At 38.0% G+C, this 25,073-nt stretch overlaps 2 protein-coding genes across 3 annotated transcripts; one reads left to right on the top strand and one right to left on the bottom strand.

Annotated features, from left to right (window-relative positions):
* The first annotated feature begins 7,166 nt into the window (after positions 1-7,166).
* On the top strand, positions 7,167-11,490 carry LOC105258094 (phosphatidylinositol 3-kinase catalytic subunit type 3). The gene is made up of 11 exons (XM_011269160.3): positions 7,167-7,225; positions 7,377-7,735; positions 7,980-8,174; positions 8,255-8,684; positions 8,766-8,861; positions 8,976-9,599; positions 9,662-10,134; positions 10,218-10,406; positions 10,478-10,653; positions 10,731-10,805; positions 10,868-11,490. The coding sequence occupies exons 2-11, from the start codon at positions 7,662-7,664 to the stop codon at positions 11,266-11,268; spliced, it is 2,733 nt and encodes a 910-aa protein (XP_011267462.1). The 5' UTR covers positions 7,167-7,225; positions 7,377-7,661; the 3' UTR covers positions 11,269-11,490.
* A 2,509-nt stretch (positions 11,491-13,999) lies between these two features.
* LOC105258097 (mucin-17) lies at positions 14,000-25,032 on the bottom strand. Of its 2 annotated transcripts, XM_011269165.3 has the most exons (5): positions 24,234-25,031; positions 23,630-23,921; positions 23,474-23,550; positions 18,724-23,343; positions 14,000-18,435 (listed from the first exon to the last, which is right to left on the bottom strand). In XM_011269165.3, the coding sequence occupies exons 2-5, from the start codon at positions 23,803-23,805 to the stop codon at positions 14,084-14,086; spliced, it is 9,225 nt and encodes a 3,074-aa protein (XP_011267467.2). In that variant the 5' UTR covers positions 23,806-23,921; positions 24,234-25,031; the 3' UTR covers positions 14,000-14,083. The 2 variants fall into 2 exon arrangements, with proteins under 2 accessions (XP_011267467.2, XP_011267466.2); XM_011269164.3 differs by having other exon boundaries at positions 14,000-23,343; positions 24,234-25,032.
* Between the last annotated feature and the right edge of the window lie 41 nt (positions 25,033-25,073).

Below are 25,073 nucleotides of genomic sequence, written 5' to 3'. Positions count from 1 at the left end.
TTATCGTATTACTGCACATAGCGATTAAATGCTATATCAAATATGTAGTGTAAATATTTTAATTCTTTTGTATACGATCTACTTTTCATTCTATCTCTGTTTTCATAGTGATGCACCTTGAGCACTTTGCTTCATATGTTTGCAATAAAAATATATTAAAGCAAATTATTTTGCAAATTTATTATTCTAATTTTTATTTAGAAAGATTAAGATTAAAAAAGACGTATGAATTTTTTCAGATATTTCTATTGAAAAAAACGCATCAGATAAAACTGACTCCTGTACATTCTAAATGTGCCAAAAGATTTGCTCTTTGTTCCATTTACTGCAATAATGTACACTAAAAATGACAGATCTATATTAAAAATGATAGATCTATATTTAGTAGTTGAAAAGAAAGAGAGGAGAAATGAAAAGTGTATCTAGAGAATTTAAAAGAATAAAAAACAAATCTAAAAATAATAATACATAAAGATTAATATTATGTATTTTTTTCATGAGGAATGTGGGGCGCACATTTATGCATTTATTTATTTAGATGAGATTTACTTTAGAGCACATTCAGTATTCAACTTTTATTTTATTTTCTCTTTCTTACGATATATAAGTATAACATAATTACCTGCAATTAACCAATCAACCAATTATTCCACCGCTCTGTTTCATTACAGTTGCAATTTTCTTTTATAATATCACGAATATTATAAATAAGATAAAGATTTCAGTACGTTTCAAATAAATTTATATATTTTATGTATGTAATACTGCGCACACATATTAAAAGGTGATAATATCGCAGTTATAATAAGATACAATCCTGGCAATGTAGCGATGTTTGGATTCTGAAAATAATTTAATTTGATTTATTTTTGAGAAATGCACACAATACTTGAGAGCAAATTATTTTTGTGCCATGTATTACCTGTGTAAAATTCCACACGCAGTATCATATTGTCTGCGATATATGAAAAGCTTCATCGATGAAATAAATGGTTGAATATGATTGAGATATAAGAAAAGTACTTGTAATGTAGTAATATAGTACTTGTAATGAATAACGTTAATGTGGAATACATAAATATTTTATATTTTAATTTCAATGTAATCGAGATGTGATAAAACACTCATGATTACTTTAAAAATGTGTCCACAAATATCATGTAACTTCAATAGCTGCACATTCCTCAAATTAATCCTATTACGTTACATGAATCACAGCAGCTTGTTTTAATTTAATCTAACCTAACCAATTATATTATATGCTACTCATTAAAATGTGTAAAACTGTACGTCGCACATTTAATACGATTAATATATTACGTACTAAAATGTAATACATTAAGGAAATAATTAAATATTATTTTTTAAAGCATGATACAATCCAGGCAGCATACGCTTGCGTTTACATTCGATATCCAAAGACAATGAGAGGTTAGGTTAGGTTAGATCAAACAAATTTATCGTTTAACTGTTGGCAACCCTACGAGATAGGCTATGCAGCACTGCGCGCGCGTATACAAAATTCAAATCGCTTCTAGCATAATCATCTTCACGCGATCGACTTATTTGAATTGCACCGAATCGAATTATGATGCGGCGCCGATTTGTCCGAATGTAATTCGGGACATCGCGATGCTGTATAAGCGTCGAATGAGCACGAATTGTCACGCAAATATGATAAATCAAATCTACTCAGACGGCTGTTCCTCCTCGGAACAGTTCGCTCGCCTCGGGACGTCCCATTCCGATCTTGATGCACACAAATTCACACGATATCATCAACGCGAACGCGCGACACTTTATGCGGCACTCCCGATACTCGCTCGCATCCGATAATCATCATCAAGGGCGCGAATAACGCGACGCAACTTCGCTCCATCTTCGCGATGACGCCATCACTGAATATCGTCAAAAATCGCTGTCGCGCGTTTCCATCGACACACTATGAAAGTCGCGCGATCATCCTTGGACACTCTCGACGCTCGTTCATTCGCGATATTCGTTTAAAAACGGTTAAAAGATGCGAAAAATGCGGACGTACGACGATCCGTGTAACTGCGTATAACTCCGATTCACGCGCCAACATGGCGGCCGTATGACGCGTTTGACGTAACAGTGACGTTGCAGTGACGAGCAGTCACGCGACAACATGGCGGCCGAATCAGTGCGCATTCGTTTCTGCGCATGGCCATTCCAGCGCGCAACTTTGATTTCTGAATATTGTCTACGGCTTTAATTAATAGCACATAATGATAAATATATAAAGATGGAATCAATTAATCATATTGGTCATATATGTAGACTTGTCCGAAGAAACAGAAATAAAATTAAGAGATATTATTAATTTCTTTTTTTTTTTAGTAAAGGATGGAAATGTCTATTCATAGGCTTGTACTTTTTTTCCTCTTTCGCGCAATTTCGATTCAATATATAAAGTGGAAAATTCATAGTATATTATGTTAATGATATGAATTACGAACGATTCGATTGTTTTACTGCTGCCGCTCGCCGCCCGCTGAGCTACTGGTTCCCGCTGCTGCTGCTGTTGCTGGCCGCTGCCCGCTGCTGCTGATGTCGGCTGAGAGACCCACATTCTGAAAAAGAAAAAAAAATAAGAAAAAAAAAAGAACAAATTAGAATAAAAAGAGAAACAAATTAAAATAAAGAATAAAGTTTAAATAAAAGGCTCCTTAAACATAAAAGTAGGGAAATAGAAAAATTAGAGACAAAAGACAAAGATGACCGAAAGCTAGAAACTGTAAAAGGAAAGAGAATTAAAGAAAAAAAAAAAAAAAAAAGAAAAAAAAAATGCCCGCTGCTGCTGCTGCTGTCCGCTTCCCGCTGTCCACTGTCCGCTTCCCGCTGTCCGCTGTCCGATTCCCGCTGTCCGATTCCCGCTGTCCGCTTCCCGCTGTCCGCTGTCCGCTTCCCGCTGTCCGCTTCCCGCTGTCCGCTGTCCGCTTCCCGCTGTCCGCTTCACGCTGTCCGCTTCACGCTGTCCGCTTCCCGCTGTCCGCTGTCCGCTTCCCGCTGCCGCTGTCCGCTTCTCGCTGCCGCTGTCCGCTGTCCGCTTCCCGCTGCCGCTGTCCGCTGTCCGCTTCTCGCTGCCGCTGTCCGCTGTCCGCTTCCCGCTGCCGCTGTCCGCTTCCCGCTGTCCGCTGTCCGCTTCCCGCTGTCCGCTTCCCGCTGCCGCTGTCCGCTGTCCGCTTCCCGCTGCCGCTGTCCGCTTCTCGCTGCTGCTGATGTCGGCTGACAGACCCAAATTCTGAAAAAGAAAAAAAAAATAAGAAAAAGAAGGGAACAAATTAGAATAAGAAGAGAAACAAATTAAAATAAAGAATAAAGTTTAAATAAAAGGATCCTTAAACATAAAAGTAGGGAAATAGGAAAATTAGAGACAAAAGACGGATATGAGCGAAAGCTCGAAACTGTAAAAAGAAAGAGTATCAAATTAAAAAAAAAAAAAAAAATGCCCGCTGCCGGCTGCTGCTGCTCGCTGCCCGCTGCCCGCTGCTGCTGCTGCTGCTGCTGGTGCTGCTTAATTTTACCTTTACTTTTTCACTTTAATTTTTGCTCGCGTATTGTCCCGCCAACGGAGAGTTAGAAGCAATGGATTTCTTGATGCATTTATAAATTGATATACGAAATGCAATATTTCGCGCCTCGCGTTTCACACAATGCGGCCATCTTTTTTGCTGTTTAGTATCGCCATCTGCATTCGCGTTAAACGCCAGAATTACGTAGTCTAGATACTTCGACTGCCGGTAAAGTCATCATTTCGTGCATGTCGGTAAATTGATAGAATCACGTCGCGCAAGCATGATTTTTTTTATTTGTAGTATAATAAAATATGTAATTAAAAATTCATATAAGAAACGTATTTTTAATCAAATTACATATACTTATTCCGTTACTCTAATACTTGTACGTTAACAGATTTAGGTTACACACATTGCATAAAGCTTCCAGAGAAAAGTATCCAGAAGCACAAATATTTTATAGACGAAAAACATGCGAAGATGAAACAATAGATTAAAGAAGCCTTATAATCATTGTACCTTTATGTATAAACGTTTCACAAAATAAAATCTTTATAAATGAAGTATTACATTAAAAATATTAGTATAAAATTAAATATCCATGTCAGATTAAAAATTTTTTGTCCTTTTTTTTCTTTACAATTTTTTTATTTTTTTTTTCTAAAGATTCTTTAAGCGAGAACTGCTTCTTTCGCAAGACTATTGAACAATTTGAATATTTGATATTTTTTTAGTAGTTTAAATTTCGTGAAAAAATTCGAGAGAAAATTAGATTTTATCGTATTACTGCACATATCGATTAAATGCTATATCAAATGTAGTGTAAATATTTTAATTTTTTTGTATACGATCTACTTTTTATTCTATCTATGTTTTCATAGTGATGCACCTTGAGCACTTTGCTTCATATGTTTGCAATAAAAATATATTGAAGCAAATTATTTTGCAAATTTATTATTCTAATTTTTATTTAGAAAGATTAAGATTAAAAAAGACATATGAATTTTTTCAGATATTTCTATTGAAAAAAATGCATCAGATAAAACTGACTTTCCTGTACATTTTAAATGTGCCAAAGATTTGCTCTTTATTCCACTTACTGCAATAATGTACACTACAAATGACAGATCTATATTAAAAATGATAGATCTATATTTAGTAGTTGAAAAGAGAGGAGAAATGAAAAGTGTATCTAGAGAATTTAAAAGAATAAAAAACAAATCTAAAAATAATAATACATAAAGATTAATATTATGTATTTTTTTCATGAGGAATGTGGGGCGCACATTTATGCATTTATTTATTTAGATGAGATTTACTTTAGAGCACATTCAGTATTCAACTTTTATTTTATTTTCTCTTTCTTACGATATATAAGTATAACATAATTACCTGCAATTAACCAATCAACCAATTATTCCACCGCTCTGTTTCATTACAGTTGCAATTTTCTTTTATAATATCACGAATATTATAAATAAGATAAAGATTTCAGTACGTTTCAAATAAATTTATATATTTTATGTATGTAATACTGCGCACACATATTAAAAGGTGATAATATCGCAGTTATAATAAGATACAATCCTGGCAATGTAGCGATGTTTGGATTCTGAAAATAATTTAATTTGATTTATTTTTGAGAAATGCACACAATACTTGAGAGCAAATTATTTTTGTGCCATGTATTACCTGTGTAAAATTCCACACGCAGTATCATATTGTCTGCGATATATGAAAAGCTTCATCGATGAAATAAATGGTTGAATATGATTGAGATATAAGAAAAGTACTTGTAATGTAGTAATATAGTACTTGTAATGAATAACGTTAATGTGGAATACATAAATATTTTATATTTTAATTTCAATGTAATCGAGATGTGATAAAACACTCATGATTACTTTAAAAATGTGTCCACAAATATCATGTAACTTCAATAGCTGCACATTCGTCAAATTAATCCTATTACGTTAAATGAATCACAGCAGCTTGTTTTAATTTAATCTAACCTAACCAATTATATTATATGCTACTCATTAAAATGTGTAAAACTCTACGTCGCACATTTAATACGATTAATATATTACGTAATAAAATGTAATAAACTAATGAAATAATTAAATATTATTTTTTAAAGCATGATACAATCCAGGCAGCATACGCTTGTGTTTATATTCGATATTCAAAGACACTGAGAGGTTAGGTTAGGTTAGATCAAACAAATTTATCGTTTAACAGTTGGCAACCCTACGAGATAGGCTGTGCAGCACTGCGCGCGCGTATACAAAATTCAAATCGCTTCTAGCATAATCATCTTCACGCGATCGACTTATTTGAATTGCACCGAATCGAATTATGATGCGGCGCCGATTTGTCCGAATGTAATTCGGGACATCGCGATGCTGTATAAGCGTCGAATGAGCACGAATTGTCACGCAAATATGATAAATCAAATCTACTCAGACGGCCGCTCCTCCTCGGGACAGTTCGCTCGCCTCGGGACGTCCCATTCCGATCTTGATGCACACAAATTCACACGATATCATCAACGCGAACGCGTCACACTTTATGCGGCATTCCCGATACTCGCTCGCATCCGATAATCATCATCAAGGGCGCGAATAACGCGACGCAACTTCGCTCCATCTTCGCGATGACGCCATCACTGAATATCGTCAAAAATCGCTGTCGCGCGTTTCCATCGACACACTATGAAAGTCGCGCGATCATCCTTGGACACTCTCGATGCTCGTTTACTCGCGATATTCGTTTAAAAACGGTTAAAAGATGCGAAAAATGCGGACGTACGACGATCCGTGTAACTGCGTATGACTCCGATTCACGCGCCAACATGGCGGCCGTATGACGCGATTGACGTAGCAGTGACGTACAGTGACGAAGCAGTCACGCGCCAACAGGGCGACCGAACCACTGCGCATTCGTTTCTGCGCATGGTTATTCCACCTTAAAGGTGCGGCCTCATTGACGCTAAAAAGTAGCGTCAACCATTGGTTGAACAAAGAGGTAAGTATAGTTGCTTCAAGGTGCAATTTCATTGACGCTAAAAAGTAGCGTCAACCATTGGTTGAACAAAGAAGTAAGTAGTTGCTTCTTTGTTCAACCAATTGTTGACGCTACTTTTTAGCGTCAATGAAATTGCACCTTCATTGTTCAACCAATGGTTGACGCTATTTTTTAGCGTCAATGAGGCCGCATCTTAAGGTGCAATTTCATTGACGCTAAAAAGTAGCGTCAACAATTGGTTGAACAAAGAAGCAATTACTTACTTCTTTGTTCAACCAATGGTTGACGCTACTTTTTAGCGTCAACCATTGGTTAAACAATGAAGCAACTACATACTTCTTTATTTAACCAATGGTTGACGCTACTTTTTAGCGTCAATGAAAAGGCCGCTTAAGAGCGCTTTCACACCTCGGTAAAAAAGCTGGAAGCAGATGATTGGCTTCTGCCAATTATACTTATTACTAAGATGTAAATGTGTCTTTATAGCTAAAAAAAGCACCGTATAAATCACTTCGAAGATATTTGTCGATATTTTAAATTTCGTTGAAATTTTATTCGACACTTTTCTATATATCTTGAAGCAAGATTTGGATGTAGCAAATATTTTCATCGAAATCTTTAGCTGGAATCTTATATCTAAACATTTGCATAACAAAAAAGTACATATTATTTAGGATTAAATTCCGATTAACTTATAATATTTTCTGTAGTGTATGGAGTATTTTGATATATGAGAAAATTATTAATTATATGTAGATCAGATTACATTACGAACAAATGAATTATAATGATTGAAAATTCTTGTTACAGAGACAATTCTATCAGTTGATGAAATTGCTCGATTATCAATTTCCTTATATCATCTGAAATACTATTAAATAATTTCAATATCGTTCTACATGATATCAGCGTTTTTAGCTGTTGTGTAATCTTGAGATAAAATTTGATAGATACTTCTTCAATGAATAGCATACGCGTTAGGTGTGCTTGTGTACATAATTACACACTTGCGTTTATACAAATGCAAATTGTGACAGTGTGGATGTGATGGAAAAGAAGATTCGCGTCAAACTTTTTTGATTAATTGATATCACTATGATGGAGAGTACGAGCGATAAGTTTTTCTATGTATACAGTTCTTCATTAGATACCAGGATACAAGTTAAGATGTAAGTTTCGATCTCGTTTATGTTACTATTTGATCGAGTTCAGGTTATCAAGACGTTAAAAATACTTTGACATTCTTTTCATATGCAAAGATTAATTATACTAGTGTGAAATATAATCAGATCAGAGTAATTCATGCAATATGCTCGATCTGATCATTGTCTTTAATACCAATTGCATATGTAATTTACAAAATATGACTCGCATATAACTTGATTATTAGACAATTTATTTACTATTTCACAGAGGTACCCTAGAAGGCAAGAGACAGAGACCTGAATATGATGAGTTACTTCTCGATCCTCTGCTCAAGTACTCAGGTTTATATGAGACAGGTGGGATTCGTGGTGATTTAGCTGCGTCTCTGCAAGTATGGGCTGGTGGTAGACCATTGGCTCTGCCTGTACATACAGCTTACAAGCACTTTACCTCTCGTTGGAAGTATGTTCTATTTTAAATTTTAATATTATATGACTTATTATTACTATTAAATGATGTCTATGATATTGCGATATCTTTAGCTGGAACCAGTGGGTCTATCTACCAATCTCCTATATGGATCTGCCACGTGACGCACAATTATGTATAACCCTGTACGATTGCGCAGGACCTGGTAGACAACTTCCAGTAGGTGGCACAACTATATCACTGTTTGGCAAACATGGAGTGTATCGACAGGGTATGTTGGATCTTAGAGTATGGCCTGGGGTAGAAGCTGATGGTGGTGTTTTAACCACTACACCAGGAAAAGCCAGAGATCATGGGAAAGAACAAATGCAGAGACTTGCAAAACTTGTTAAGAAACACAGAAATGGACAAATAAACAAAATTGATTGGCTAGATAGATTAACTTTCAGAGAAATCGAGTTAATCAATGAAAGGGAGAAGAGAGCATCAGAGTACTTGTATTTGATGATAGAATTTCCAGAAGTTATAATGGATGGTGTACCGGTATATAGCACAATTTAAGTACTTTTTATATATAAAAAAACAATAATATATATATATATATATATATAATTTTTTTTATAGTATTCAATTGTGTATTATGAGAAAGATGGTGATGAAGTTTTCCAACATAGATTGCAACCAGATGTTGTAACACTTCCTGATTATGAGATCTTACAAGTAAGATTTTACAAGAGAAAATATATAATAAAAAGATATATATGTGGCATACAATATATGCTTCAAGCTACATTGAAATACAAGATAAAAAGTCAAGATTAATTTCTCTTTCAGGAAAATCTTGTAGAGGCAAAACATCATAAATTAGCCCGTAGTTTACGTAGTGGCGGTAACACTCGTGAATTAAAACCTACCTCGACTGTGCGGGACGCCTTAAATACTATATTGGGGTATCCATCGACAACTGCGCTTTCTACTGAGGAACAGGATTTGATTTGGAAATACAGATTTTATTTGTCTAGCCAGAAAAAAGCATTGACCAAGTTCGTAAAATGCGTTAATTGGAAAGTCGCTGGTGAAGAACGTCAAGCCTTGGAGATGTTAGCGTTATGGGCACCACCAGATTCTGAGGACGCCTTGGAGCTATTAGGACCTGCATTTACTCATCCGGCTATTAGGAGATACGCGATTAGCAGGCTCAATCAAGCTCCAGATGATGATTTAATGTTGTACTTGCTGCAATTGGTGCAAGCGTTGAAATATGAAGATTTTGAAAGTATTAAGACTGCTTATCAAGTAATGTTGAAGGAGAAAGAAGAAAGACTGGAGTCAAAGAGTTGGAATACCGAAAAATTGGAAAAAAGCGAAAGATTGGAGAAGATGGAAAAAATGGAAAAAACTGACAAATTAGATAAAGACATAAGAAATAGTGATTCTACATCTACACCAATTACGACTGTAAGTCAAACAATAAGTCTCTACTAATTTTACATTATATTTATATTTATATATCTTTGCAGTCTAGTGAATCGGAGAGTCAATTATCGACGAGCCAAGAACCGCTTATGGATTTAGCATCATTTTTAATAACACGTGCTTGTCAAAATTCAATGTTAGCTAATTATTTTTATTGGTATCTTTCTATCGAGTGCGAGGATCAAATTGATCCCGCGATAAGCGCCAAACAAGATACGCGAGTAAGAGAAATGTACGTAACTGTAATGAAAATGTTTTCCATGATGTTGGCACAAGGGAATACCGTTTGGCAGAAAAGAAGAGCATTTCTTTTACGACAAAAGGTGTTTATCGATCAATTGGTATCGCTGGTAAAAGCTGTTGCGCGAGAAAGCGGAAATCGTAAGAAAAAGACTGATAGATTGAGAGCATTACTGACGGATCCAGATCCAGCATTCAAGATTAATTTTTCGAATTTTGAGCCAATACCTTTTCCATTGGATCCCGAGATTTGTATTAAAGGAATCATTCCAGAAAAGTATACATATTCAAATTATTTGATATATTATTAATGTTAATTTATATATTATATTCGAATTTTTTTACTTTATTAATTTTTAGGGCAAGTCTTTTTAAATCTGCGCTCATGCCATCAAAACTTACATTCTTAACAACAGATAATACTGAATATATAGCTATCTTTAAACATGGAGATGATTTACGACAAGATCAATTAATTTTACAAACAATAGCACTTATGGATAAATTATTAAGAAGGGAAAATTTAGATTTAAAATTAACTCCATATAGGTAAAAATTTTTTTTACATAAAAGATAATATGTATGTAAAACAATCATAAGATTTTTAATCATTATTTCAGGGTTCTCGCAACAAGTACTAAACATGGTTTTGTACAATTTATCGAATCCACAACGGTTGCAGAGGTTTTAGCTAACGAGGGATCAATATTGAATTTCTTTCGAAAACATCATCCTTCTGAAACTGGACCTTACGGAGTAGTGCCTGAAGTTATGGACACTTATGTTCGCAGTTGCGGTGAATACGAATACTATAATTCTAGGAAAGAAAACAAATATAATGATTGTTATTTAACTCATATTTTAAAATTTCAGCTGGCTATTGTATAATTACATATGTACTAGGCGTCGGCGATCGTCATTTGGATAATTTACTTCTCACAGCATCAGGTATATTAATAAAAGATTTTGTATAAAATGAATGAGCGAGCCAAACAATTTATATTTTACAGGCACGCTCTTTCACATTGACTTCGGTTATATATTGGGTAGAGATCCGAAACCTTTACCACCTCCAATGAAACTCAGCAAAGAGATGGTCGAAGCTATGGGTGGCGTCGGTTCTGAACATTATCACGAATTTCGGAAACAATGTTACACGGCGTTCCTTCATTTACGTAGGCACGCCAATTTGATATTGAATCTATTTTCATTGATGGTGGATGCTAGTGTTCCCGATATCGCTTTGGAACCGGACAAAGCCGTAAAGAAAGTCCAGGATAAATTACGATTGGATTTGACTGATGAAGAAGCTGTACATTATGTGCATAATCTTCTGGATCTATCTGTCACCGCCGTAATGGCTGTGCTAGTGGAGCAACTCCATAAATTCGCACAATATTGGAGAAAGTAATGAGACGAAACATACACCAATGTACAGCGTAATCATACAAATTGTATTTCTTTCCATAAAAACATTAGAATTATTGTTTTATATTGTATATAAAACGACCACGAGATATGTTTATAACATATTAATATAATTTATTGTATTTTGAGCGTATTTAGGCAATAAATATTTGATAAGAATCACTTTTATTACCTGATACTATTTCAGCCGAGTGATATATTGATAAAAGAGATTTAATGTATATATTACATTCTAGATAACATATGCAAAATATAATTATTAAATTTTAAGCAATTAATTTGTAAAATATTTTCACCTAGTATATTTTATATCTGATTTTATCAAAATTGCAATAAAAATATGTGTAATTGTAACTATTATTTTTTTTATTCTATGAAATATTCAATTTATTCAGTTGATAATAGGATATTAATCGCACAGAAACAATATATATTTATTGTACATGTAATCTGTTATGTAAATACTCGTATATTTATTTTATTCTTAATTACAATCGTGTATGTGGTGCACACAATAGAAATATAAATGTAAATAGATTCATATTGTTAGTGTTGAAAATATTATTGTTATATATGTGAAACGCAGAGTACTATTTTTATTTTTCAGTATCACTTTACGTCATTTTTATGAATTTAATGAAGTCAAACGTAGCATACATACATGTATATATAGCATACATACACATATCTCATTTGTATCAGAAATTTTTTTTCTTTAATAGAAAATGTAGTTACATATATATATTTCCCAATCTTACAATACTACATGATACCTGCAGATATATACGAATTTTAATATAACTTTGATATATATATTCATATACCTATATATCCAAAAAAAATTATAGAACATTAACAATTCAGTCCGTCCTTGAAGATTTCTCAGGTTCTTCTTACATTCTACAATATTATATCGAGTTTATCTGTTATTTGAAATTATAATTCACAAAAATTTATTTTATTTTCCGATATCGACGTATAATATGTATGTACATACGTGGCCACTTATAATTAAAAAAAAGAAACGCCACGAGAAATAAAAACAGATTTATTCTTGAAATAACACAAGGTTATAAAGAATATAGTATAGTGATATTTCTTATGACATTTTGATAAATCTGTTTTGCTTGTGGATTGCACTATAAAAATCTTCGAGTTCACTCTCTATATAATTAAAACTTCTTCACATTTCGCTTATTAAGAATTAGCTTCATCTCGGATGAAATAAATCGTTTTACTTAAGAATTAGAAGATAGATTTCAGATTAATTAAGGCATCCCAAACATGATAGATTTCCTGTAAAATAAAATCTACACGCGTTTCTTTTACAACACAATCGTCTTAACACAATCGATTAATATTAGATAGACATCATATTGGGTGAAATAATAAACATTTTTATTTTCCATACATATGTTGTCTATAAACTTTATATCCTACAAACTAAAACATAAGCCTAATAGAAAACGATCCTCGTTTCGCTCAAAGCCTTGCACATTTTGTGTTGCATACAATTTAAAATTTATTACATTGTTCACATATACAACAATTGAGCAAAGCGAGGCGTGGTGTAACTTATCCGCGAAAAAGTTAAGTCTTCAAACGAGAAAGTCCTCATTCATATCGCGTCTCTGCCAAAGTATATATTATAATAAATGTATAATGAAGCATATTGTGCTCTTTACATCGGTATAGCAAACTTGTACCCAGGCACAATATGGGGATGCTAAAAGGATATAAAATAAGCGAAAATATGTCAATTTTGATCATGTCGAAGACTGAAGTTATTATGAAGGATGTGTTTTTTCCAGAAGCACCATTGAATTCATTACGGTTCTTTTTATATAATTACATCAACTCCTTTTCTCTCTCTCTCTCTCTCCCTTAGTTCGTAGAAGTGTACTATAAATGAACTTGCTTATATTACGACTGGACATTACGAAGTAGCAGTGAAATCTTGGGATGTTGATTGCGATTCTTCTTCTTTTTGGTTTTACAAATATTTTTCACTTTATATTATTATTTTATTATTCAACGATTACATCATCTTCAACATTTTGTTATAAAGAAGTTCCGCGATTTTCTCACTCTCTGCTACATCGTAAACACACAAAAATATCGACGCAGAAATCGCCCATCTCTGACATTAATCTTTACGATATTCTAAAAAGAAAGAATAATAACATATATTCTGTATATACAGGATGTTTCTGTTCACTTTTTCGCATAATAATGTAAAAGACATCCTCAGTCTAACATATTCGTATTTAAAACATGCTAAGCTAAGGCGTTTTTTTATCTATCGTTCGAGAACGTGACGCAGAAAGTACATCCTGTATAAATAGTTGACTTAAAATTCTTATATGATTATATGATTATATACACGATTCTTTCTTTTTTATCATATCAAACGTCGATGACGGTAAAATCAAGATTATAACGATATAATGCTATATATGAAATTATGTATACATATAATCCCCTTGTACCGAAATCTAAAAACGAATTACATAAATTCACGGCTTTTTTTATTTTAACACGCATAAACATACGCACGCATACATATGCGTGCACGCTTATTTGTTTGTACGTAGGGACCTAACGATAAAAACCTAACACCTAAATTTAGATTTCAGCGCTTGTGTATACTTAATACGTTAATAATTTTATCTTAACATTATATTTACATCTGAAAGTAGACTAAAAAGTCTGTATGTTGACGGGGCTGCAGAGACAGTACGACCGATAGTCTATTTCAATGAGGGACACTCTTGCTCGTTACCGTCTTCCGTAGTATATTACCTGTCCATAGGCCTGGTGGCTGGCACTGAGCTCTCCACGAGATCGTGCCTCTCGATCGGCGAATTTTCCAGGGTGTAGTCCACCGGATATCCTTCGGAATAGGTCGGTGTAGCCTCGCCCTGCTGCCTCAGTCTAAGCTCCCCCGATCTCTCCTGATAGAAGCTCTGCGATGCCTCGATGTTCGGCGACGAGGACGACGACTGCTCCTCCGTTTTACCGTCCAGATCGTCCGTGGAATAATAGCTCTGGCTCGCCTCGCTCTCGGGTCTGCTGGGATCGTAGTAGCCGGACGAGATACTATGGCTGGTGTAATTGGGCGTCTCCTCCTCGGCGGGCGCAAAATAGCTTTGACTCACCTCCTGCGGATTGCCCTCGTAGTAGCCGCCAGGCGTGACGTGCTCCTCGTGTGGGTCTTCCTCCAGACGGGAGTTGGCATCTTGGTCCACGGACTCGTAGTAACTCGCCGTCACTTCTTGGTGATGGGCGTAATAGCTGGACGGCTCGTTTTGGTGATGATCGCCGCTCTCCGTGACGAAGTTCTGCGAGCAGGTTTCTTCCAGGCCAGGCATCGAAATCGGTACCTCGTACGATGTCGATACGTTCTGCTCGACTATTACCTGATCGTCGTAGCTGGATGTAGGCACCGAGTCCACGTGGTGGGTCGACGTGATATCGGGATTCAAGTTGTACGATGAGGAGGTCGGGATTTCCGGCACGCCGTTGTCATGAATACCGGTATGCTCCGTACTGACCGACGTGTCCGGTATCACACTGGACGAGGCAATGTTGAGTTCTTCGCACGGCGGAATCTCGTAAGACGACGTACTTATCGCACTTTCCTGATCCTGATCGCGCTCCTGATTCTCGGGGGTCTCCGGCACGTAAGACGAGCTTGCCGTCTCGTCCTCGTTCAATCCGGAATTGTTAGTTGATACAGACGACGTGCCGATTCCATCGGCACCGATATCGTTCGACTGCGACGGTATATTGCCTTCTTGACTGATCTCGGCATCGGTCTCCATATCTTCCGTCGTATTCTCTCTCTTGTCAACCTCGTAACTCTGCGTAGGAAAGCTCTGATCGTCGATCGCCTCGTCAGCGCTCGGTCGTTCTACTTGATTCTGAATTTCGTTGAAGGATTGCGTAGGTGCGTTTACGTTGGCTTCCGTTGAAACCTCGTACGATTGAGATGCCTCGTTGATCTTCGAGTGTTCGAAAGACTGAGTCGGCGGTTCCGCCACGACGGTCTCCTCCTCATCGATCTCCATCGATTCGTACGCGATCGACTGCGTGGCCTCGCCCGACGAACTCTCAAGTTTGCCGGCGGATTGACTAGGTAGATCCGCGGAGTCACTGCTGATGGATACGTTGAACTGCTCGTATTGAGATTGCGATGGCGTCTCTTGACTAGCTTCCGCGATCGCCACCTCCTCTTCCTCGAAATGCAGTTCCATGCTCTGGCGCAAACGACGCCTGTCCGATTCTTCCTGCGACGACGGTTCGTCCTTCTGACTATCTTCCGTGCCTTCCGTACCTTCCTTGCCTCGCTTGTCGTTTGTCCTGCCGGCATACAACTCCGATTCTACTGCCTCGTTCACCTTCATAATCGCATCGCTCGTGGCATTTAACAACTCGGCTGGTAGAATTTGCGAAGCTGCTTGAGTTTCTACTTGGCTTGACGTCCCGGCTACCTGCTTATCTAGCAAATTAGTTTTAGATCCTTCGGAAAACGTTAGCTGCTTCAACTTGTCCACGGTGTCCGCTTCGTGCGATTCAGTGGCCTTAAGCTCACTCGAATCAATCGCTTCAAAACTCATTTGTTCCATCTTAGAATTAGATTCGGACGTAATCGAATCGGTTTCATCTATTATCGGTAAACTAGTCGTCGAGGTATCGCTCTCCTTGTTATCGCCTTTCTTTTCCCGCGCGACTTTCATCGCGATCGAGGCGCTATCTTCCTTAGCCGGTTGTTGTAGGATCAACTCTTCAGCTGTGATAGGAACTTCTTGAGAAGAATATACTTCCTGCGTCGCGGTTTGCTCCTTGTCCGAATTCTTGGATGACTTGTCGGTCGATATAATTGGTTTCTGTGGAGAAGCCGGAACTTGATGCGTGGAGATAATCATTTCCGACGTTTCCGCAATGTCTTCCAATGGCATATGTTCCACTGTTGGCGCCTTGGAGACTAGCATCTCCGAGACCGGTACGTCTACAAATGTCTGTTCGGCGACGATCGTCGTGGTGAATTGCGAATTGTCCGTGTACGTGTCATCGATGATAGGCATCGACGGAGTGGTTTGTACCTGCGGATTCTCTAGGACGATACTGTTCGGCATGGTGACCGTGTACGAGACCGATGGCGCGATTGCGATTTCGGCGCTTTGCACGTTTTGCGTCTCTGCGGTCGCGATATTGTTCTCCAGATTTGGGATGACCACGTATTGAGTACTCGCGGGAATCTTGGCGCAATCGATATCTTCACTGCTCGCTGCCGCCGTCGGGCCCTCAATAATCTCGCCAATGTCTGGCATTGAGTTGCCGGGAATCTGAATCTGCGGTTCACCCGTGGCAGATATGTAAGAGATACTGGGATTCGTAATGGTAATCGGTAGCTCAAGAGAAGATGGGATAGTGGATACCACCGATGTCGGAGTTGAATCTGTTGACTGAATTGGCAAGCTGCTCGGTACCTCGAGCGGCGTCATGATGGGCTGATTTAAAGTCAATGAGGTTTCCAGCACCGACGGCGATGATATTGGTTCTGTGGGCGGTATGATAGTCGACTGTAGTATTGTCTGATTGATAAGACTCGTCTGAGTAAGACCGGTCTGAGTCATGACACTACCGGATGCTTGATTCTCTGGCAAATTGATTTCTTGCTGGAAATCTGTATTAGCCAGAGCGGCTGCCAGTATGTCTTGATTAGACGTCTGTATCACTTCTGACGTGGGGAAACTCTCCGTTATAATTGTTGTTTGATTAGCCTCTGTCACATTGGTTTGAATGTTCGGCAGGATACCGTTGTCGAATTGAAGAACAATGTTATCCAAGGTTCCGGCTTCTCCCAGAGAACTAGGATCTATGTATAAAGTCCTCGTGCCATCGGGATTTTGCGTAGTTCCTTCCAATGACATGAGAGTATTATTATCGAGCGGCTGTATCTGTCCTTGCTCGTCAATCGTAACTAACACGTACGTTTGTGTGCCATCGCTGCTCTCTGTTGGTAAAGCCATGATTTGTGGTTGCGCGGCTATTTTCGGTTCTTCCGTTTTTTCAACGTCTACGTTACTTTTTTCATGAAGTTTCTCAACTTTACCTTGTTCCTTTTGAACGGCATCCGTAAGCTGAAGATCCGTTTTCACTTTTTTTTCCGCATCGATCGGTTCCAACGGTGGTAACGCCATGGTCGTAACGGTATTCACGTTCGTCGTGACAGCGTTTATAGAATTCATAGCGATATTCAACAGATTCTTCTGTGCCTTGCTTGACGCGTGAGACTTCGTGGTGGATTTTGGAGGGGTCGCGGAGATTGTCTGTTTCGACTGGGCGACCGTCTTAGCAGCAATCGGCACATTTGCCGAGGTCGCCGTGGCGATCGTCTGTTTCGCGTGGATGCTCTGCATCGTCGATACAACCGGCTCCTGCACTTTCTGGACAAATTTCTGCTGAGTTTTAGTCTGGCGACCAGTTTTAGGAATAATAACTTTTGGCACGGTTGCGGTCTTGTTTTTCGGCTGTACCTGCTGTGTGACCATCGTTACCGTCTGCTGTGTCCCGCTCGGCGAAGCAATACTTATGGTAGCGCCTGGTTGCACCACCGCTTGTTGCTTGATGCTCTTCTTACCGTGCGATGTGCTCTTCTGAGCCCCTGTGCCGGTAGTGTTCGGCAAAATCAATGTGCCACCGGATGATTTCGCGGATGATTTCGTTTGCGAGCTTGCAGCCGATATCGGTACTTTAGACGATTTCTGCAATATAGGCAACTGTACCTTTTGTTGCACTGGCTGATATACTTTGCCGCCTTTGCCCGGGCTTTTGGCAGCGATGGCCTTCACCTGTTGCCCGGTTATCGGCGTAAGGATAGTACCTTTGCTGCTAACGATGGCCTGCGGATTTAATATAGTCTTACCAGCAAGAGCTTGAGACACTGGTGTCAAGATCGCTTTCGAGCCACCTAGATTTTGAGTTTGCGGAGACAAGAGAGTTGCGCCGCCCTTCGTAATTAAAGTCTTCGAGCCAATAATAGTTTTTCCGCTCAAAGCTGAGGCACTAATCGGAGTATAAATACCACCTTTTGTAAGGATTCCCTGGGGTAGTGTGCCTAATAATGCTGTTTTAGCAATAGTACCTGAAATCGGAGTGAGTACACCTTTAGATGTGATTATACCCTGCGTATTAATAATCTTATGACTACCGGTGGCTAGTTTGGATGTGGTAGGCGAGCCAGCGATAGCTGCAGCAGTGTCAGTTTTCGGCGCAATAATCTTCGAAGTAATTATACTACTCTGCGGACTGATTGGACATAGTAACTGACCCTTACTCGTCACGATTCTTTGCATTTTGCCGCTCAGAGTCTTGGAAATATTTAATGGCACCATTTTTGACTGACTCGATGTCAATATGACAACTTTATTACCTTGCTGAATCACTTGCGCGTTGCCCGCCGCCTTGCCAGTAGTTGGAATAGTGATCTTCTGTTGAGTACCGGATTTGCCTTGAACACTATAACGCAGTTGCTGAGTGCCCGCAGTCTGTACAACAACATATTTGCCTTTTTGTGTCAAGAGAGACGATGTTTTGCTGGATGGTTGAGCGCTTTGAAACTTCAAACCCTTTACACCACCGGTGAGCGGGGGCACCAGTGTTTTAACGCTCGTAATGGTCGGTTTCGCTTTGCTTTCTTTTTTCAATATCGCCGGCATGCCACTCTTCTTCTTCGACGGCGACGTCTCGGCCACGGTGGTTTCATTGGCGATCTTAAATTGAGTCTGTTTAGTAGGTGATAATATTTGCGTGGTAGGAGTGAAAGAGAGCGTGGCTGGAATTGAACTGGATGCCGGTATGATAGAAGATATGACGACAGGCATCTGTTCAATGCTCTCGGGTGTTAGCACGTCTTCGCTGAGGACAAATGGCATTGAGTTGATATCCAGCTCCATGTCTGCTAGACTTTGAGAGCTCTGTTGTATGTACTTTTCTGTCGCCGGTACAGTCACGATAGTTTGCGTCGTGGATGCGCTGCTTTTTTCTTTATTCTGCGCCTCTAGAAATGCGTCTGTCTCTTCTGTCTTTAAAACTTGCAACTTCTTAGTCAGAGACATATGTGAACTTGGTAGATTAGACTTTATGGTTTTTAGTTTACTATTCGAGGGTAGAGTTTCTATCTTCATTATCTTGGCTTTGGGTCCACTCTTTTGATCACTTTTCTTCGTTACGTCCATTTCCAATTTATGTTTGACACCTTTTTGCGATAGCTTGTTCGGTTTTAAAATTTGCACTGGTTCAGTCAACGTAACATTTTCTATTATTCGTGGCATTTCACGTTTTTTTACTGGTACGCTGATATCGGATGATAAAGAAGATGTAGATACAGATGAAGTTTTTGGGATTTCGCTCAATTTTTTAACATCTGAAATAGTTTTAGCATTATTTTCAGATGATTTAGACGTAATGATAAATTCATTGGGCGAGGATCCAAGCTGAGTACTAGTAGTTTCGCAACTATTATCTTTAATTTTGTCATCGATCTCTATTTTCTCCTCGATAACTACTTCGATATTTTCAAAATTACTCACAACCGAAACATTTGATCCTTCAATTGGAATATTTTCGGAAACTTCTAAAATTTTTGAATCGTCAATTTTTGTACTTTGTGCAGGTATGGCAGCAATATTTACTTTAACCTCTTCAGCTTTCTTTTTGATAGATTTTTTCTCCTTCTTACCTTTGGGTGATTCTGCACCTTCAATCTTCTTCTTATCCATCTGTAAAGTCTTCAGAAAAGCTTCCTGGAATGTATTGGCTGGCCTTTCTTCTAAAAATAAATCTTTGTCTTTTTTTCCTTTACCTGTTTCAGGAGTGAATTTACCTTTATATCTCGTTTGCATAGAAGATTTCTTGGGAGTTAATTGTTGCTCGATTATCGTTTTGGTTGGACTCTTTGGTATATTATCCGCATCGTCTGGTTTGGATGTCTCGAATGACGTTTCAAGTGATTTTAATCCAAGCTGACTAACATCTTGTGATTTTTGCAATACTTCTCCTATCGATTGCATTTCTTGTTCCTTTTTATCTGATTCATTTAAATTTTCCTGCAATTCAGAATTTTTCAAGTTTTCTTGCTCTTCTTTTTTAGTGTCCAAAATTTTTGCGATTTCATCTGTTATTTTATCTACTGTTGCTTTTATCACTATTTCATCTTCTTCATTTACTCTTTCTTTAGTATCATTCTGAAATTCAGACTGATGTTCAAATTCGATTTCAATCTTAGAATCAAATTCAATCTCTTTACATTCAGACTCAAGTTTGGTGTCTACAGTTTTATTAACTTGCACATCTGTATCAAGATCTTGCGATGATTCAAATTTTTTCATCTGAGACTTTTTTGGCGGTAACATATCCGTACTTGTTTTTGAAATATCCTGCTGTGTTTCAACTCTATCAATGATATCTTCAGTTTGTTCTAGAATTGAAGATTTATTCTGATTCTTAAGATTTTTTTCAATATCTTTATTTGGCTTTATTAAATTTCTCTTTTCTTTCACTTCTGATGACTCCTTGATAGTTTTATCCAAATCAAGTTCTATTTCCTCCATTTTATTTGAAGCTTCTAACACTGTAGTTGTTTCTACATTTTCCAAAGATACGTCCATATCAATTTTCGTGACGGATGCTTCATCCAAAACAGCTTTTATTCGCTCTTCGAGTATATCGCATTTTACTTCCTCAGATTTTCCTTCTTCTTCTTCGGAAAATGTTTCCTTTTTAGAGACACGATTATCAAAGAGTTCGTGTTTCATATCGATCGATGAGACGCTGGTGCTGTTTTCAGCAACAGTTGGTGTTTGATCCGATACTTCTATTTCTTCCTTATCCCTCTGGGTGACGAGTCCGCTGCTCTTTTTATCAGCGCCTCTCGAACGTCTGCCTCTTCTGGATTTACTTATAATTCTCTCGGGAACTTTAGTTTCACTTTCAGATTGACTCTCATCTGTCTTGAACGCTTTGTAATCAGGATCTTGAACATATATATCGGATTCCAAGTATTTTTTATTTGGTTTGCGTCTTCTACCGCTGTACGATCGATCTGTATCAGAATCCGAAGTCTTTCGTTCGATTCTTTCGCTCAAGCGAAATCTCTTGTTACCTCTATTGGTTTTTACTTTGAGACTTTTGTCTGTATTAGCATTTTTATTAGCCGTTTTCGCATTTTTCCGCGGTCGTCCTCTTCCCCTTTTAATTAATGGCTGACCAATACGATTACCTGAGACACCATCGTCAATACTTTGATCTTGATCTAATAGATCAGTGTCTGAATTTTCGCTTTGTTCAGGCATAGTCTCTGCAGATTCGGACACGGTTTCATCCTCCGTTTCCGTGGTAAATCGTTCGGATAATGTATCATCCGCTTCTTTCATAGAAGTGTTATCATTAGATTCTATAATCGCGTCCTCTGAGTCAGCTTTTTCGGACTGAAGCAATTTATCATCGTTATGTTTCATATCTGATGTTTCAATTTTTTCTAATGTTTCAGCACTTTTTGTCAATACTTCTGGTGTAGTAATCTTAGATTTCGTTCCACTATGCTTTGTAACATTTGAAGAATGTTCATTATTACCATCTTCTCTCTCTTCAACTATTTCTACAATCTCCACTTCAGCTTCGGAACTATTAGTATTAGACTTCTGTTGATCATTTTTTGATTGAATAGTTTTCTTTTTGTCTTCATTTTCAGGCTGTGTCGTTTCTATTTCATCTTGTATATTCTCATCGAGATCTTTATTCGCTTTTATTTCTTTCTTCTCTTGTCGATTGTCACTACCTTGTATTATTTCCATTATTTCATCAGCTTCTAATTTCATATTTCTACCTAGTTCAGACATTTCGGCTTCTCTCTTCATTTCATTTTTCAAAGCTTGACTCATTGCAAATTCTTTAATAATTTCTTTTTTCAAAGATAAATTTTTCTCACCAAATACCCTGGGAATTTTTCGTACAGGTGGTATAGATTCACTCAAATCATCTTCGTCAAAATCAAAACATGATAGTCGTGATTTTTTGTCATCTTTGTCATTTTTGCTCTCACTGTCAGAACTCGAAGTATCCTTTTTTGGCGACTTATTGAATGTTTCATTAGACATACCGCTAATCTTAATATCTGTTTCAGTCTCCGATTTCTTATCGAAATTACTCAATCGTTGTATTTGTATTGAAGATAATTCTTCAGTATCTTTAAGTAATTTCTCTGTTTCCGCTATAATTTCATTAGTCTCTGCAGCTCTCTCTTCATTGTATTCTTTGTCATCGACACTTGATAAAGTCTTCATAGGTGAACTGTTCAGAGAATTATTTACATTAATAATTGTTTCTTCGTCCGATTCATCCTCCCAATCAGCTAACAATTTTTCGCGCAATTCTGGATCAGTTTTCTTCTTCTTACTGGATTTCTCATTCTGTTTCGAATGTCTTCGTTTACCTGATTCCAAGCTACTCTCACTCTTCTTTCTGCTCGAATGGCTCTTATCTTTTCTTACATATTTTCGTTTCGGTGTACTTGTATCAGAAATTCTACTGTGCGACTGAGAATATGTTTTCACCTTCGATCGTGGCGTCGGCGAGTCGCCGGACCGATGACTTTTTATGTGACATATAATCACATTAACGCGCGAGGAAGTAAAATTACAGAAATGGCAACGATATACTGGGGAACCTGTGTTAATCGGAGTTGATGGTAAACTGCTGGGTTGCTGACGAATGCGAACCTCATGATCACTCTCTCCGCGCAAAAAACGCGGATGTGTGATTTTCTTCATGTCCCCGCTATCGCTTCGCCTATGTCCGTCTTCGCGATCGCGCTTCTTTTTCGGGATTTTCTTCTCGCCGAACAAAGCAGAAATATCCGGCTTCTCTTCTGGATAAAATTTTCCTTGGTTCAATATATCGGGATCTCCTCCCGTTAATTTTTCCGCTGTCTCTACATCGCCCGGAAATTTGTCCATATAACTGGAACCATCCTTACTTTTGCTTCTGTATTTATCTATTAAATAAAATTGAACAAAGCTTAATTTATGAAGAAATTATTAAGAAAGACAATCTACTTGGGAATTTAAATTAATATATTAGATATTAGTTATAATAACTAAGTGGAACCATCTTACGATACTTACCCATGCCTTTTTTAATAAAATCATCTTTAAGCGTGCAATTGTACTTGTAAATCTGTTGATAGTTCTTTACAAATTCACTAAAAAAAATAATTATTTAAGTAATTGTTTTCAATAATTCATTTAAGAATACATTCAAGTTGAGTTTTTGAAACTTACTAGGTATCTTCTTGAAAAAATTTAACAGCAGCAATTATTGGTTTCTTTTGAAATTCAGCTCGTATATCTTCTGGCAAATTATCCAATCCAGTAACTTGCCCAGGCCACCAGCATGCCCCCAATTTAACCCAAACAACATCCCCGTCCAGATAATTGATTTCCGTTTGTTCACACATTTTAGTGTAATATTTGATCGAGTTCTTTTATAAAATCAACATTGGAAAATACCAAATAATCTTTTAATAAATCTACTCTTAGATGGATATCAGCAATATTGCCCAGGATGAATATGCTACATGACAAACAAAAAAGTTCTTAAGTATTACATTGTGATCTTTATGTGTGATTAAAATATAACTTATTAAAAGAAAAAAACAAAATGCCTTTACAACTACATACGAATATATATGAATATATAAATAAGCGCAGGAATATAACACTCGATAAAATATATAAATTGCACTTCAGTTATATTCTTTTATGTTTTCACAATTATTTCTCTACTTTTTCACAGTTTCAGTTTCCAAATACAAGAATCATCGAGCACATTACGTTCTCATAGATATTCTCCATAAATCAATGTGCAATCTCAAAGTACACTTACAATCACTAGAACTATTACTGTACATCCCTCGAAACGTTCCCTCGCGTCTGCAAAATACACTGTAACTGTCTCTCAAACAAGTCTTCCTCTGGAATATTCAGCATACTCCTTCACAACTATAAGAACATCAGGTTGGAATCTAGGAGCCTCAGGGGTGGATCTCACGGTGCGCTCGCGGAGAAGGAGAACCGCATTGGACTGCGTGCTCCAGCTGCCTCGATGATGACGTTGTTACACGCGGCAGCAGCTACGTCGGGCATCTTAGCCCGCGTGAGTCGCGTGACAAGCCACTGTCCGTCTTCGACTCGTGCAATTCTCGCTCGTCTGCAATTCTTTCCGTTCCCTTGCCGCCAATTCAACGCGAATATATACAGGCAAGCTCGTGTGCGCGTATATACACACACAGTACGTCGAGAATTAACGTGAGCGTCGTTCCAGGAACGCAACGGTGGAAGGCGCGCGCGCGCGAACGCGCTCTCTCTCTCTCTCTCTCTCTCTCTCTCTCTTCGTCCTTATCTCTCCTCCTTGTCCCTCTCGCTCGCTCTCACTCGTTCGTTCTCGCGGCACCTTGTTCGGACACCCGTCCGTTTCGGCGGTACGCAGCACCAGGAGGCCGCCAGAAACGCCTCGACTCGCGATCCCGTGCGCATGCAAGCGCAAAGGGAGAAACAGCTGAGCTGAACCGGGCTAGGCCGAATTCGAAGGAATCAACGTTCGGAAGGCGCGCTACGTCGCTCGTGCGATACGACGACATACGTACATGCTATGCTCGGTTACCCGACTTGCAACGGGGCCCCGCACGGTGGATAGATGCGACGTCCAAATGCCTGAATGTGTAGA

Source organism: Camponotus floridanus, unplaced genomic scaffold (assembly GCF_003227725.1).
Source record: "Camponotus floridanus strain SB8 unplaced genomic scaffold, Cflo_v7.5 scaffold177, whole genome shotgun sequence".
NCBI lineage: Eukaryota > Metazoa > Arthropoda > Insecta > Hymenoptera > Formicidae > Camponotus > Camponotus floridanus.
Note: the sequence above shows the minus strand (reverse complement) of the source record. Positions and strands in the feature narration are given on the sequence as shown.